This window comes from Palaemon carinicauda, chromosome 18, assembly GCF_036898095.1.
Source record: "Palaemon carinicauda isolate YSFRI2023 chromosome 18, ASM3689809v2, whole genome shotgun sequence".
Lineage (NCBI taxonomy): Eukaryota > Metazoa > Arthropoda > Malacostraca > Decapoda > Palaemonidae > Palaemon > Palaemon carinicauda.
This window is the reverse complement of record NC_090742.1, coordinates 18,372,297-18,387,660: the sequence shown is the minus strand read 5'-3', so window position 1 is coordinate 18,387,660 and position 15,364 is coordinate 18,372,297. Positions and strand designations below refer to the sequence as shown.

Sequence of the window (15,364 nt, the reverse complement as noted above, 5' to 3'; positions counted from 1 at the left end):
TGGTCAGACATCTTGAATTGTAGAAATAGTCAAGGGGGAATTCCAAAATCTAGCAAAGTTCGTTAACAATTAATCCAAATTTAATCAAAAAGCTTGATAAGCTAATGATAAAGGTTCCTGAATAGCGAAGGCTAAAATCTAGAGCGAATACATCACCAAAATCGTGAAAAACAACTCCAGAATCAACAGCGTATCCAAGTAGGTCTTGCCGGTGGCACGACAGAGGAAAAATTGAGTTCTTGTTGACAAGAAGTACCTGAGTACCTGCTCGACAGATGGCGCTGTTGTGTACACCCCCACCTGTATAGCGATCGCTGGCGTATCCCGACCTTAGATTTCTGTCGGGCAACAGAGTTGACAGCTACATGATCATCGGGTAAGATTAATATTGAAAACAATCTTTTAAGAAAGTATCCAACACTGAAAGCACCTTCAATTTACATAACTCTTTTACAAAAAACATATTCAATCAAATGACTTATAGAACTTGGTCTAATGCTCTCATCATTTCTTCATACCCTAGTCCATCCATCCATATACCAAGGCACTTCCCCCAATTTTGGGGGGTAGCTGACACCAACAATGAACAAAACAAAAAGGGGACCTCTACTCTCTATGTTCCTTCAGCCTAATCAGGGACTCAACCGAGTTCAGCTGGTACTGCTAGGGTGCCACAGCCCAACCTCCCACATTTCCACCACAGATGAAGCTTCATAATGCTGACTCCCCTACTGCTGCTACCTCCGCGGTCATCTAAGGCACCGGAGGAAGCAGCAGGGCCTACTGGAACTGCGTCACAATCGCTCGCCATTCATTCCTATTTCTAGCACGCTCTCTTGCCTCTCTCACATCTATCCTCCTATCACCCAGAGCTTTCTTCACACCATCCATCCACCCAAACCTTGGCCTTCCTCTTGTACTTCTCCCATCAACTCTTGCATTCATCACCTTCTTTAGCAGACAACCAATTTCCATTCTCTCAACATGGCCAAACCACCTCAACACATTCATATCCACTCTAGCCGCTAACTCATTTCTTACACCCGTTCTCTCCCTCACCACTTCGTTTCTAACCCTATCTACTCGAGATACACCAGCCATACTCCTTAGACACTTCATCTCAAACACATTCAATTTCTGTCTCTCCATCACTTTCATTCCCCACGACTCCGATCCATACATCACAGTTGGTACAATCACTTTCTCATATAGAACTCTCTTTACATTCATGCCCAACCCTCTATTTTTTACTACTCCCTTAACTGCCCCCAACACTTTGCAACCTTCATTCACTCTCTGACGTACATCTGCTTCCACTCCACCATTTGCTGCAACAATAGACCTCAAGTACTTAAACTGATCCACCTCCTCAAGTGACTCTCCATTCAACATGACATTCAACCTTGCACCACCTTCCCTTCTCGTACATCTCATAACCTTACTCTTACCCACATTAACTCTCAACTTCCTTCTCTCACACACCCTTCCAAATTCTGTCACTAGTCGGTCAAGCTTCTCTTCTGTGTCTGCTACCAGTACAGTATCATCCGCAAACAACAACTGATTTACCTCCCATTCATGGTCATTCTCGCCTACCAGTTTTAATCCTCGTCCAAGCACTCGAGCATTCACCTCTCTCACCACTCCATCAACATACAAGTTAAACAACCACGGCGACATCACACATCCCTGTCTCAGCCCCACTCTCACCGGAAACCAATCACTCACTTCATTTCCTATTCTAACACATGCTTTACTACCTTTGTATAAACTTTTCACTGCTTGCAACAACCTTCCACCAACTCCCTATAACCTCATCACATTCCACATTGCTTCCCTATCAACTCTATCATATGCTTTCTCCAGATCCATAAACGCAACATACACCTCCTTACCTTTTGCTAAATATTTCTCGCATATCTGCCTAACTGTTAAAATCTGATTCATACAACCCCTACCTCTTCTAAAACCACCCTGTACTTCCAAGATTGCATTCTCTGTTTTATCCTTAATCCTATTAATCAATACTCTACCATACACTTTTCCAACTACACTCAACAAACTAATACCTCTTGAATTACAACACTCATGCACATCTCCCTTACCCTTATATAGTGGTACAATACATGCACAAACCCAATCTACTGGTACCATTGACAACACAAAACACATATTAAACAATCTCACCAACCATTCAAGTACAGTCACACCCCCTTCCTTCAACATCTCAGCTTTCACACCGTCCATACCAGATGCTTTTCCTACTCTCGTTTCATCTAGTGCTCTCCTCACTTCATCTATTGTAATCTCTCTCTCTCATTCTCATCTCCCATCACTGGCACCTCAACACCTGGAACAGCAATTATATCTGCCTCCCTATTATCCTCAACATTCAGCAAACTTTCAAAATATTCCGCCCACCTTTTCCTTGCCTCCTCTCCTTTTAACAACCTTCCATTTCCATCTTTCACTGTCTCTTCAATTCTTGCGCCAGCCTTCCTTACTCTCTTCACTTCTTTCCAAAACTTCTTCTTATTCTCTTCATATGACTGACCCAATCCCTGACCCAACCTCAGGTCAGCTGCCCTCTTTGCCTCACGTACCTTGCGCTTTACTTTCACCTTTTTCTCTCTATATTTTTCATACTTCTCTATACTATTACTCTGCAGCCATTCTTCAAAAGCCCTCTTTTTCTCTTCCACTTTCACCTTCACTCCTTCATTCCACCATTCACTGCCCTTCCTCATGCTGCCTCCAACAACCTTCTTGCCACATAGGCTACATCACTTGCAATCCCAACAAAATTTTCTTTTACTAACTTCCACTCCTCCTCTAAATTACCAGTTTCTCTTACTCTCACCTCATCATATGCCATTTTCAACCTTTCCTGATATTTACTTTTTACCCCCGGTTTTATTAGCTCTTCAATCCTCACTACCTCCCTTTTACATCCACCTACTCTATTCCCCCACTCTTTTGCTACAACTAATTTTCCTTCCACCAAAAAATGATCAGACATACCGTTAGCCATACCCCTAAACACGTGCACGTCTTTCAATCTTCCAAACATTCTTTTAGTTACCAACACATAATCCATTAATGCCCTTTCTACTACTCTTCCATTTGCCACTCTTACCCATGTATACTTATTTTTATCTTTCTTTTTAAAGAAGCTAGCACTTATCACCATCTCTTGTTCAACACACATGTCTACCAGTCTCTCACCACTCTCATTTTCACCTGGTACGCCATACTTCCCAATGATACCTTCTACCTCTCCAGCGCCCACTCTAAAATTTAAGTCACCCATGACAACTACATAATTCCTTCTACCCAGTCCTTCTACACACCTAGTTAAATCATTCCAGAACTCATTCCGCTCTTCTTCACTTTTCTCACTACCTGGCCCATACGCACTGACAAACGGCCAACATTCCCTACCCAACCTAACCCTTACCCACATTAACCTAGATGATATCTCCTTCCATTCCACTACTTTATCTGTCATCCATTCACTCAGCAATAATGCCACACCCTCTCTCGCTCTTCCCCTTTCAATCCCAGACACTCTACCAGACATTTCACCAAACATCACTTCACCCTTTCCTTTCATCTTTGTCTCACACAAGGCCAATACATCCATCCTTCTACTTCTAAACATACTTCCAATCTCACATCTTTTACTCTCTATCGTACTACATCCACGCACATTTAAACACCCCAAAACTAGAGTGCGGGGAGCAGTCACTCTCCCCCCAGCTCCATCTCCTTGTCGATGTCTCGCAGGAATTTTTTTACAGGAGAGGGGGTTCCCAGCCCCCTCGTCCCGTCCCTTTTAGTCGCCTCTTACGACACGCAGGGATAAAGTTGGCGCTATTCTAATTTTTATATGCCCCCGCGGCCACAGTGGTCTAAAGAAATATATCCAACAAAACAAGGCAGTGAAGAAAGACGCAGACCAAATTATGTGTAAGAAAGTAATTGTTGAAAATCACCAATAAAATCTTCATGAAAATAAAATAGGTTACTGTATATTTACTCTGATTGAGCTGTTGCTCTCAACAGTTCTTCTGTGAAGATTGCAACAATAGGTGGAGATGGTGCCAGCTGTAGGGGTGTATTGCCCTTGGCATCTTGAACACCTGGATCAGCTCCTGCAGCAAGAAGTGCCCTCAGTATATCCCCTCGGCCAAGCTGCAACAAGAGCAGTTCATCAAATCACTGAATGATTTAAAAATAAATAAGAGAGTACATTATATATCTAAGTAAATTAGTACAATTATTCATTAACATATAAACAAACTGACAATATTTTCTCATTGCTGACTAACTATGGAAGGATAGTTATAATAAATCCGATTTCTTTCTCCCTCTAACAGATATCCTACATTTAAACTTAAAAAGTACAGGAATGATATAAAGTAATTAAAAATATGTGAATCATTATAAAACCTCTTTTGCTTTGGTGATTTGTCACATTAGCAGATAAACCTCATAAAAACAAGTGGTAGAGATCTTGCAGGCTCCTATTATGAAAATATACCTCATGAACATAAAATAAAATTCATCATAAAAAATATATTGCTTTTATCAAACCTTAACACAGATATTTAAAAGGTTAAGGTAAGGTAATGAATTTGCATTCTAACAAATTAATAATGCACTTCAATCTAAACACTAAAGTTATGGTACGTATTTCATAACTTGGTACACCACAAAGGGGGCTACCCCATGGCAGTGTGCCTTCCATAGTGCACTTTAGGATCCTTTTGGCACCCAGCAGCGCTGCTCACTGTCTTTTAATTTTTTTTATATATAGTCAAACATAAAAAGTAACATTGCAGTGCAAAAATAAAAAGTGGAAACTGATAAAGTTTTCCCATGTCATTGGAAAACAACCACTCAAGATGAACCCTAATAAGGTCTAGAAATGGGAGTAGGTAATTTCATTAAAGTCATTTTTATCATCACCATACTGTACTCTACGATGGCTTTCAATAAGGTGACAGATTTCACCATGTTAATGATGGTCAAAGGGGCAGGCTGAAGCTGGAATTAAACTATTCCATGTAACTCCTTTAGTTTTGTCTGAATAGTGTCGTATGAAGGAATGTATTTTAAATCTATGCTTCACCTCACTCCTACCTACAACTGCCAAAATCCTACCTCTTTGAAGCAGCTTTAGGCTATCTTAAGTTCAAAGTTCAAGTTGTGCTTACAGTTTGATAGATTGACAAGTAAACATGACCTTACTAATCCCATGAACTTCTGATAGGGGGTCATCAGCAGCCATCACCTAGTTCCTCCTGGTTCTATGTTTGGTGGCGAGGGATCTTGTGTGCATTCAATCAGTCTCCAGAACATTGTGTTTTAGTGCAAAGAACTACCCCTTTCCTTTGAAATTTATGAGCAGACTTTAAATGCTCAATGTGTATCTTGTGCATCCACTGCTTCCCTAAATTACTTACAGAAAGTTTGAGAGATCAATTCTACTAAATCCCATAATTCTTACTACAGGTCCTACCTTTATCACAAATAAAATGATATTCACAGTACTGTAATATAATAACAGTAGATTATGCTTAAGAAGTTTTCTGTATAGTGTACTGACAATAAAGACAAAATACAGTACTCCTTCTATCAATAATGACAGTCTCTCAACTACCTATCACATATTCATCATCATCACCATCTCCTTCTACGCCTATTGACGCAAAGAGCCTCGGTTAGATTTCTCCAGTCGTCTCTATCTTGAGCTTTTAAATCAATACGTCACAACAGGAAAAGTAAAACTAGTGACAAACTCTAAAGTGGAAACTACAAAAAAAAAAAGAAAAAAGTTATATATGAAGAAAGTAAAAGCAATTGTTTTGTTATCATACCTTAGTGGCCATATGCAAAAAGGTCCCATCTTCCGTTGCCAAGGAATTAATCAGCTGCTTTTGTTCGTGAATTCCACCACCATTATCAGCTGTTAATTTGAATTAAGTTAAAACATGTCTTGGCAACAATAGCATTACAAACATTAAAGTTTTTATGAATAAACATACATGTACGTACTTCCATACTGAAGATAGTAAAACATCTTTATCTGCTGTCATATTATCCGAGCCCTCATACAATAACACTCTCTCTCTCTCTCTCTCTCTCTCTCTCTCTCTCTCTCTCTCTCTCTCTCTCTCTCTCTCTCTCTCTCTCTCTCAAAATACCATCCTACAATACCCTTATTTTCAAGATATTACTAATGAAAATGATTAAAATTATTTATGACTGCACGATTCTGACAGTGATATTCTATTAGACATAGAAAATATTTATGAGTAGAGCTGAACATATTTAATTTTCTTGTGATATCATACCATATGAATATTTTAAAGGAAAAAATATTTGTATACACTTAGGTGCAAAAATATTTTCCATTAACCTAAAACTAAGGGGAGGAAACTGTTTTTCTTAAATGAATGATTAGAATTCATAGCAAATTTAAGATTATAGTATGTATATATTAATTTGAATAAAGTATAATTGTATGCCATGATAACTCAAATTTGGTTACAACCCTATATTAATCTATACAAAGTATGAAATAAAAAAAGTTTTTTCCAAACATAGCTGACATTCAGCACATTAACATTTACTCATGAGATTACGAGAAACCATTGTGTCTATAACATTTAGGTTTCATACATGGCCTTAGGATTTCCGAAAGATTTGGGAGAATTCCTGTCTTTGAATACAGGGCACAGAACAGACTTACTTGTTTCACAAGCATCTAGTAACTTCCGAAAGATGTCAGTTCGTCCAGCTTTCAGTGCTTCCTTCAAACTATCTACAGCATCGACAAGTCCTGGTGGTACCTGGATTTCAGACATACTTCAGGAGGCTCCTTAGCACTCTGAAAACAATGATATAATTATGTAAGCACATTTGAAAACAATGATACTGTACAATTATATAAGCATTTTTTGGGCTCAAGCCATGACGTCCTGATGGAAGGTTCCTTCGGTAACTTCCTTGGGTATACTTAACTACAGGGATATTCCCAGAGAATTAAACCACAGGTTATCACAGAATTCTAACTTCTGGTGCGAGTACCCTAAAGGTTTCCCTCTAGGATATCGTATATCAACAGGGGACGTATGTATTAACACGCCACATAGCTATCTGCACCCCATATAGAGTTAACACTTCGATAGGGAAAGGTGGAGAATAACTGGGGAGCCGTTCCACAGTTACACTAATCCGTGGCTGCTTTTGGTACTCGAAACGTAAACAAACAGGCGCCATTGCTAAATGACGTCACGTCCGTCCTCATCCTTCAGCCTGTAGCACCTTGCTTTGGTCCGAATTCCCTTTGTGCGATTTTCATCGACTTACATCGCCGTTATGTCTTTACCTTCAGCCTCGCCTTCTTCTGGAAAGTTGAGTACCAGGTCCCAGTATTGTTTAAATAAGCTCTAGCCGTAAAGTAACTTCTACTTTTCGTAAAATATTGTGTTTTGTGGCAGAGCTGTGCCGATCCCGGACGCGCCATTTTAAGGCGTCGCTGTTCTTTTGCATGCCTTATTTAGCTAGCCAGAACAGCCTTATCCGGCCTCTTAACTAATTGATATTGTTAGTTATTTAGTCTTCATAGCTAAGAATTACTTATATCGTGTTTTTAACGCTCATCTACTCGGTCGTCATTCGACCCCATACTAGATCGCTAGCTTAGCCCCTAGGCTAGATAGCCTAGCACTTGTGTTCATGCATGATATATACCAGTGATCCTAGGTTAAGTTATGAAGATTGTGGCATTATTTAACATACTGTTAACTGTGATGTAAGTGTTTTCGCCTTCGGGGACCATATAGGGGATCGGTTTGATTGCGTTTCTTTCCAACCTAACCTAAATGTAGGAACCCCTATATGCTCCCTAATCCCCTGCCTGCGGGCATTCCCTCTGTGTGGCCATGCTTCCCCTTCTATATAGGGGAATCTTGTCTACAATCAGAGTATTTATCGCTTCTCAGTCTACCCTAAGGGAATGATCCCCCTTTAGGGTTGCGACCAAGAAATAAGGAACGGCTCTGCCCTTCCACAGTTGCATCTGGTTGGGTTACTCATCCCTTCCTGCAACTTGCGATGTGTCTTTCAGCCTACCTAGCCTAGGAGTTAACCCTCCTTATCTAGGTTAGGCTTTGGGGGGGGCTAGTTCTGTACTTTTATAGTTTGAGACGGTACTCCTGTACCAATCTCATTCTGGTTACCTAACCTAGGTTAGGGAGCGTTCTCCCTCTCCTTGGTGGCCGTTCTTGTACAGAGCCTCCACTATGAAAGACCCCTCTTCTTCTCCCTCCCCACCTATCCCTTTGGTGTAGGCTTGCCTATACACATCTGTCCTTAGTCCTACAACTCCTCCCTTGGGTGGAGTGGTAGGGCTAACTTGTTCTCCTGCTGAGCTGGCCGCTTTGGTACACATACCCTTCATAGCGTTCTATGGGGGTAGTCGCCGGCAGCGGTCCGGCCAGCGGGGGTTTCCCACTCTTGAGTGCCCTCTAACCCTCCCTTGGGTTACCCCAGGCACCCGGCCGACTGCCGGCCCCCTGCCGCCGGATGCTAGGAGTATCTACTCCTATCATGAGTGCACTCTCTCCGGAGGGATGCCGGAGGGGTATGTGGTCTTACCCCTCCAATCCCTCCTTACCTTTCTCTCCATCTATCCTGGTGCCGGTCCCTTGCCGCCTCTACTGCCGGCGATACCGCCTTACCTCTGGTGACACTCTTTCATAAGATACCCTACCTCCTCTAAGTCGTCAGCCTATTCAAGACGTTCCACATCAACATCTTGGAGGCCATGGCGGTTCTTCTCACCCTGAAGAAACTCTCCCCGCCTCCCTCGATCCACATCCGTCTGACTCTGGACAACTCGGTGGTAGTCAGATGTCTCAATCGTCAGGGCTCGAGATCGCCCCAGATAAATCAGGTACTTCTTCCAATCTTTCGTCTGGCAGAAAAGAAGAAATGGCACCTGTCTGCAGTTCACCTACAAGGATTCCGCAACGTGACAGCGGACGCTCTATCACGCACAAGCCCAATAGAGTCGGAATGGTCTCTAGACCCAAGATCATTCTCCTTCATCTCTCACCAAGTCCCGGAACTTCAGATCGATCTCTTCGCAACGAGCGACAACAATCAACTTCCTCGATATGTGGGCCCGTACGAGGACCCCAAGGCAGAAGCAGTTGATGCCATGTCACTGGATTGGAACAGATGGTCCAGGATATACCTGTTCCCTCCCCCCAACCTTCTGCTGAAAGTCCTCTCCAAACTGAGAACCTTCAAAGGGACAGCGGCCCTAGTGGCTCCCAAGTGGCCCCGGAGCAATTGGTACCCCCTGGTCCTGGAGCTGCCGCCCACGCTGATCCCCCTCCCAGGCCCAGTTCTCTCTCAGCAAGTACAGAAGTCGACTGTCTTCACTTCATCACTGAAAGTCAGGGACCTTCATCTCATGATTTTCTCTCCCTGGCCGCAAAGAAAAGGTTTGGGATCTCGAAGAAAAGTCTAGACTTCCTCGAGGAATACAAGACCGAATCCACACGACGGCAATACGAATCTTCCTGGAGAAAGTGGGTCTTGTTTGTCAAAGCAAAAATCCCTACGGAAATCACCATTGATTTTTGCATGTCCTTCTTCATTCACCTTCATGGACAAGGCTTAGCGGCCAACACGATTTCCACCTGCAAATCGGCTTTGACTAGACCACTACTGTACGCCTTCCAGATTGATCTGTCCAGCGATATCTTCAATAAACTGCCAAAGGCATGCGCTACACTACGCCCAGCACCCCCGCCAAAACCTATCTCCTGGTCCCTGGACAAGGTGCTCCATTTTGCCTCTAACCTGGACAACGATTCGTGCCCTCTCAAGGACCTGACTCAAAAAGTTATCGTCCTTTTTGCTCTCGCCTCGGGAGCCCGAGTCAGCGAAATAGTGGCATTATCAAGAGACGAGGGTCATATCCTGTTCGCAGATACAGGAGAACTTACCCTCTTCCCTGATCCGACGTTTCTCGCAAAAAATGAATTACCCACCAAGAGATGGGGCCCCTGGAGAATCTGCCCCCTGAAGGAAGATGTCTCTCTATGCCCAGTGGAGAGTCTTAAGGTCTATCTTCGAAGAACTTCAGACTTCGGTGGAGGTCAACTCTTCAAAGGAGAAACATCGGGTAGCGACCTGTCACTGAAACAACTAAGAGCGAAAATCACCTACTTCATTCGCAGAGCGGATCCTGACAGTACACCCGCAGGTCATGATCCTAGAAAAGTCGCGTCTTCTCTGAATTTCTTCCAGAGCATGGATTTCGAAAGCCTCAAGAGCTTCACAGGGTGGAAATCGTCGCACGTTTTCTTCAAGCACTACGCAAAGCAAGTGCATGAAGTTAAACATTTCGTGGTAGCCGCAGGTAGTGTTATGAAACCTGCCGTTTAACTCTGCATAGAACAGCGAGTTACTTGGGACTTTAACTCTACGGGTGCCTGTGTTGACCCATGTGTGATACATAGTGATTTCATGGACACTTAGTGTTTCTAATAGACTGTTCTTATCAAGGTGAAATGTCATAGACTTCACATGAGTGCCACATGCCCTGGGGCATGATGTGTTTTTCTTTGAAAAAGACCGACGTTCCTCCGGAACTTGTTTCTAAAAGTGAAATTTCTTTCAGATTCAAGATTGAAGTCTTTTATTTTCTATGTACATTATTCTTATTATTGTAAATTAACTTTACACCTTTTATTGCAATTGTTATCGCTATAATCTGCAATCTATGAAACAAAATGTCTATTTTATTAGATGTGCGTCTCTCTCCGCTCCTATTATCATTATGAAATACATGATTGTCATAGTTTCATTTACCCCTTTCCTTTGGAATGAGAAGAATAATATAAATTATCTGTATTATATACTCAATCATGCTGTGTAATATTCCTACTTGAATACTTACCTTCGTCCTGCCTTCGAGACCAGATTGATCTCTCATCCATGGAGTGTAGTGATTAATTATCGCTTGTCTATACTTGAGAATATTCCTACCCGAATATTAACCTTCTGTCTTGTCTCCGAGTCCTGCACGAACTCTCCGCAGAGTGAGTAGCCCTTCAATGACCACTTCGGATTTTGGTATACTGTAATCCGCCGGGACTTCTCTGCCAGGGGGGCAGGAAGCTGGATCCCCACGGAACCTCTAACGAGGACACATTACATACCTCTATTCGGAGCCCTTGGCACTTACTTTAAAAAAGGGGAAATTTTCCACGATACGTTAATTCTCTGGTACACTTCCATCAGGACGTCATGGCTTGAGCCCAAAAAACGGATTTTGAGCGAAGTGAAAAATCTATTTTTGTGTGAGATAGCCATGACGTCCTGATGGACCCTCCCGTCTATTCTAGTCCAGCCTTTCAGGCCCCGCCCTGTCCTGCTGTATCATGGAGATTAGCAAGGAGCTGGCCTCAGGATGAGGACGGACGTGACGTCATTTAGCAATGGCGCCCGTTTGTTTACGTTTCGAGTACCAAAAGCAGCCACGGATGAGTGTAACTGTGGAACGGCTCCCCAGTTATTCTCCACCTTTCCATATCGAAGTGTTAACTCTATAAAGGGTGCAGATAGCTATGTGGCGTGTTAATACATACGTCCCCTGTTGATATACGATATCCTAGAGGGAAACCTTTAGGGTATTCGCACCAGAAGTTAGAATTCTGTGATAACCTGTGGTTTAATTCTCTGGGAATATCCCTGTAGTTAAGTATACCCAAGGAAGCTACCGAAGGAACCTTCCATCAGGACGTCATGGCTATCTCACCCAAAAATAGATTTTTCGCTTCGCTCAAAATCCGTTTTTTATCCTATGCAATTCTTGAATAGCCTATGGTAACATGCAAAAAAAAAAAAAACACCTGAACTATGATAAATGATATTTAAACTAAGACTGCTTGCAGTTACAATCTTAGGGATGATGGTTCTCTAGTTAATTCAATCATTGACATTTGTAGTAGTTTTATCGGCATAGTTCTAGATCCCATGGACTGTGATCAGAAAGCTTCACACCCTTGATTTCTTGTGAATGGACTAACAAAATTCCAGTTGTTATGGAGAAGCCTCCTAGATCTGACTATCCTAAAGTCATCCGGATGTACGCAAGTTAAACACTGACCAAAATAAACTTGCAGACAAAAAGTAAATTTGGTTTTATGCACATTTATAAACAAATGAGGTAATGATAAAGCATTGATAGGTACAGAAACACTGATGGATAGCCTAAATTATACTACACTGCATTTTTGTTTCAATGCTTTAATCTAATAGTACAATAACCTCATTTCAAAAAGATCCCTTCCTGAAAATTATTTATACTAAGATAAACATTAAGCTAACAGTTCAGACTGGACTTGCGCTATAGCATTTGAACACAGCTGACACCTTTGGCATCAGGTTTACTTAAATTAGATTAGAGTAATTTTTACCAAGCCTATGTTAAAATTTATCATTGAAATATTTATTGTTAAACTAATGTAAGTTATACTACGCCAATGCTTTAACCTATTAGGTTTTCTTTCAACATTGAACACGTTTATATTTTTCATTATTTTAAAAGTTTTCCTTCTACACAAATATCTCTGGAAAAAAGTAAAGTACTGTAATAAAAAAATAATGGAAAAGTTTAATTAGAATTATCTTTCATTTACATTTTGAAACCATGTCCAATTACTGACCTTCTCTTCATCTGTACTGATAGGTCTACCTGTCCAAACCAACAGGTGTAATATAGACGGCACACAATTACTCGTCAGTGTTGCATCGTACAGAATATTTAGGGACTATATCTTTTCTAAAAGTTTCTTCCCAGTTATGGTAAGACACCATTATTTCCTCACCCAAACATTCTTGTTTTCCACTAGAATCCCTATAAATGTGTTGATATAGGGGAGCATTGGAAAACTCACAAATGGGTGGTTTGCACCTATAATCTTGGTCAGAAATGAATAAAACATCAGATAACCAGTTGGAAAAAAGTATGGTTCATTTATTTGGCTAGACACTAAAGTATCAGGAGCCTTTGTATATCAGCGGTCAGTTCCTCCTCCAACGTGCATACAAAATGGACATCAACTAACCTAAACTTTCCCCCCTAACTTAACCTACAAGCTGTGTTCTTACCTACTTACCTAACAGGGGTGCTAACGGCTCCCTGCGACCCGCCTTACACTGACGTATTCTTAGTCAGCCATCATCATACATACAAGTGGTCGCTATCATACATACACCCCAAGTATCATATAATTAGTAATTGTTATATGTAGGGGACCAGACCAACACGGATAGGAGCAGTTTGCATTAACACTGGTTGTAGATTAATCAAACAAAAGATAACCTCTTGGAAACAACCTGGAATATAATATTATATTGTGCACCATTAAAGAATACCCCAGTGTTCGATAAAAAAAGAACACAATATTCTAGGTCCGCTGCAAAAGGGGGGGGGGGGGGTTTAGGGATGCATAGGCTTTAGCTTCCTAGGTTAGGTTAGGAAGAAACATGGTTTCAAAATTTACATAGTCAGTGTGCAAGTGAAGAATTAACAAAATGAGGGGTGTATGTATAATAGCGGCCACCTGTATGAATTATGACGGCTGACTAAGAATACAGTAGTGTAAGGGAGTGCCGCAAGTGGGCGTTAGCTTCCCGTTAGGTAAGTAGGCAAAGACACGGCTTGTGGGTTAGGTAAGGGGAGGAAGTTTTGTTTAGTTGGTGGCCATATTCTATGCTCGCTGGAGGTGGCCCCTAATATACAAAGGCTCCAAAAGTTAATGAACCACATTTTGGGATGTATGTATGATAGTGGCCTCCTGTATTTATGATGACGGCTTACTTAGAATACGGCAGTGTAAGAGGAGTCGCAGGGGGACATTTGTCCCCCGTTAGGTAAGTAGATAAAGACACGGATTGTAGGTTAGGGGGGGAGAGTTTAGGTTAGTTGATGTCCATTTTTTATGCAAGCAGGAGGAACTAGCCGCTGATATACGAAGGCTACGAACACAATAATCTAGGTCCGTTGCGAAAGTTGGGGGGGGGAGTGCACGGATGGGTAGGCTTCAACTTCCAATGTTAGGTTAGGAAGAAACGTGGTTTCTAAACTTACTATTGTCAGAGCGCAAGTGATGAATTGCCAAAAGTAAAGAATCCTATTTCATAAATATTTATCTTTGTTATACGGTACATGGGCTACTTTAAATTAATCAATCAATCAATTACGAAGGTAAGCTAACCTGGCATTAGGTTTGTGCTACGCTACTGATTCTGGCTACTCGGCATAGCCTAACACAGAAATAGGCTATATGCACTGGTTAAACTAGCAGGCTTAAATACCTTCCCATTCATTAAGAAACTGATGTAAAGTCAAAATTGGATTACCAGTATATGTGTTAAAAAAATATTCACCGGGCAAGCTACCCTGAGCTATCGCTACGCCAACTATTTCTCCAATCTGGAATTTAGGTTTCCATTTTAAGAGACAGCATATGCAATTGATAATTACTTACATAATAAAGATGTTATTCCCTCTGCATGGGACCTAGGAACACTACAGCAAATTTAATGGTGTTATTTGCCCGCATTGCATGAACGAACCAAACCCCAAAGCACTGTCAGCTCTCAGCTGTGTTGTCAACACACGTCACCAGGAAAGTTGCTGTTCGGGAAATTGTTAATATTTTTCCTTTTAATATGTGAAATAATTCGTACATATATTCATTTCAAAATCTATATAATTTACATTTATTTCATCTTTAACATTCTAATTGCATATCACGTGTTTGTTTTACGTGTATCATCACGGTAACCAATGAATACCTGGCAGGGTTTTAGTAAACACTGAAGTGTTCGGAATGTATGAAAAGTATTTTAATTTTCCTGTATCATATTTTATACAGAATAAAGACAATCCCACTACAACAGTGCTAAGGCTATAATTAAAATCATTGGCATGTATAGAAAATATATTATAATAAGCAACCGTGAGATCTGTTAGCTTTATTATAAAAAGTTATGTTGCATTGGATCCCGAACGTCAGTTTCATTAAAACTATTAAGACAGGTCTTGTGATAAATTATTGTCATTATCATTACTAGCTAATATATATCCCTAGTTGAAAAAGCAGGATATAATCAGCCAAAGGGTTCCAACGGGGAAAATTATCCCAACGAGGAAAGGAAATTAATAAACTAAATGAGAACTAGTGAATAATTAATACAAAACATTTTAAGATCAATAACTACGTTAGATCTGTCACATATAAACGCAAGATAACCTGTTCATCATCGT

General features: G+C 41.1%; 1 protein-coding gene across 1 annotated transcript in view; it reads right to left on the bottom strand.

Annotated features, from left to right (window-relative positions):
- The window catches only part of LOC137657651 (uncharacterized), a 101,348-nt gene extending 86,613 nt beyond the window's left edge, over positions 1-14,735 (bottom strand). The window contains exons 1-4 of the mRNA XM_068392052.1: positions 14,583-14,735; positions 6,758-6,895; positions 5,883-5,971; positions 4,040-4,194 (exon numbers count right to left, since the gene is read on the bottom strand). Of these exons, the coding sequence (XP_068248153.1) occupies positions 4,040-4,194; positions 5,883-5,971; positions 6,758-6,872 (359 nt within the window). The 5' untranslated portion in view covers positions 6,873-6,895; positions 14,583-14,735. The remainder of the gene's footprint in view (positions 1-4,039; positions 4,195-5,882; positions 5,972-6,757; positions 6,896-14,582) is intronic.
- Between the last annotated feature and the right edge of the window lie 629 nt (positions 14,736-15,364).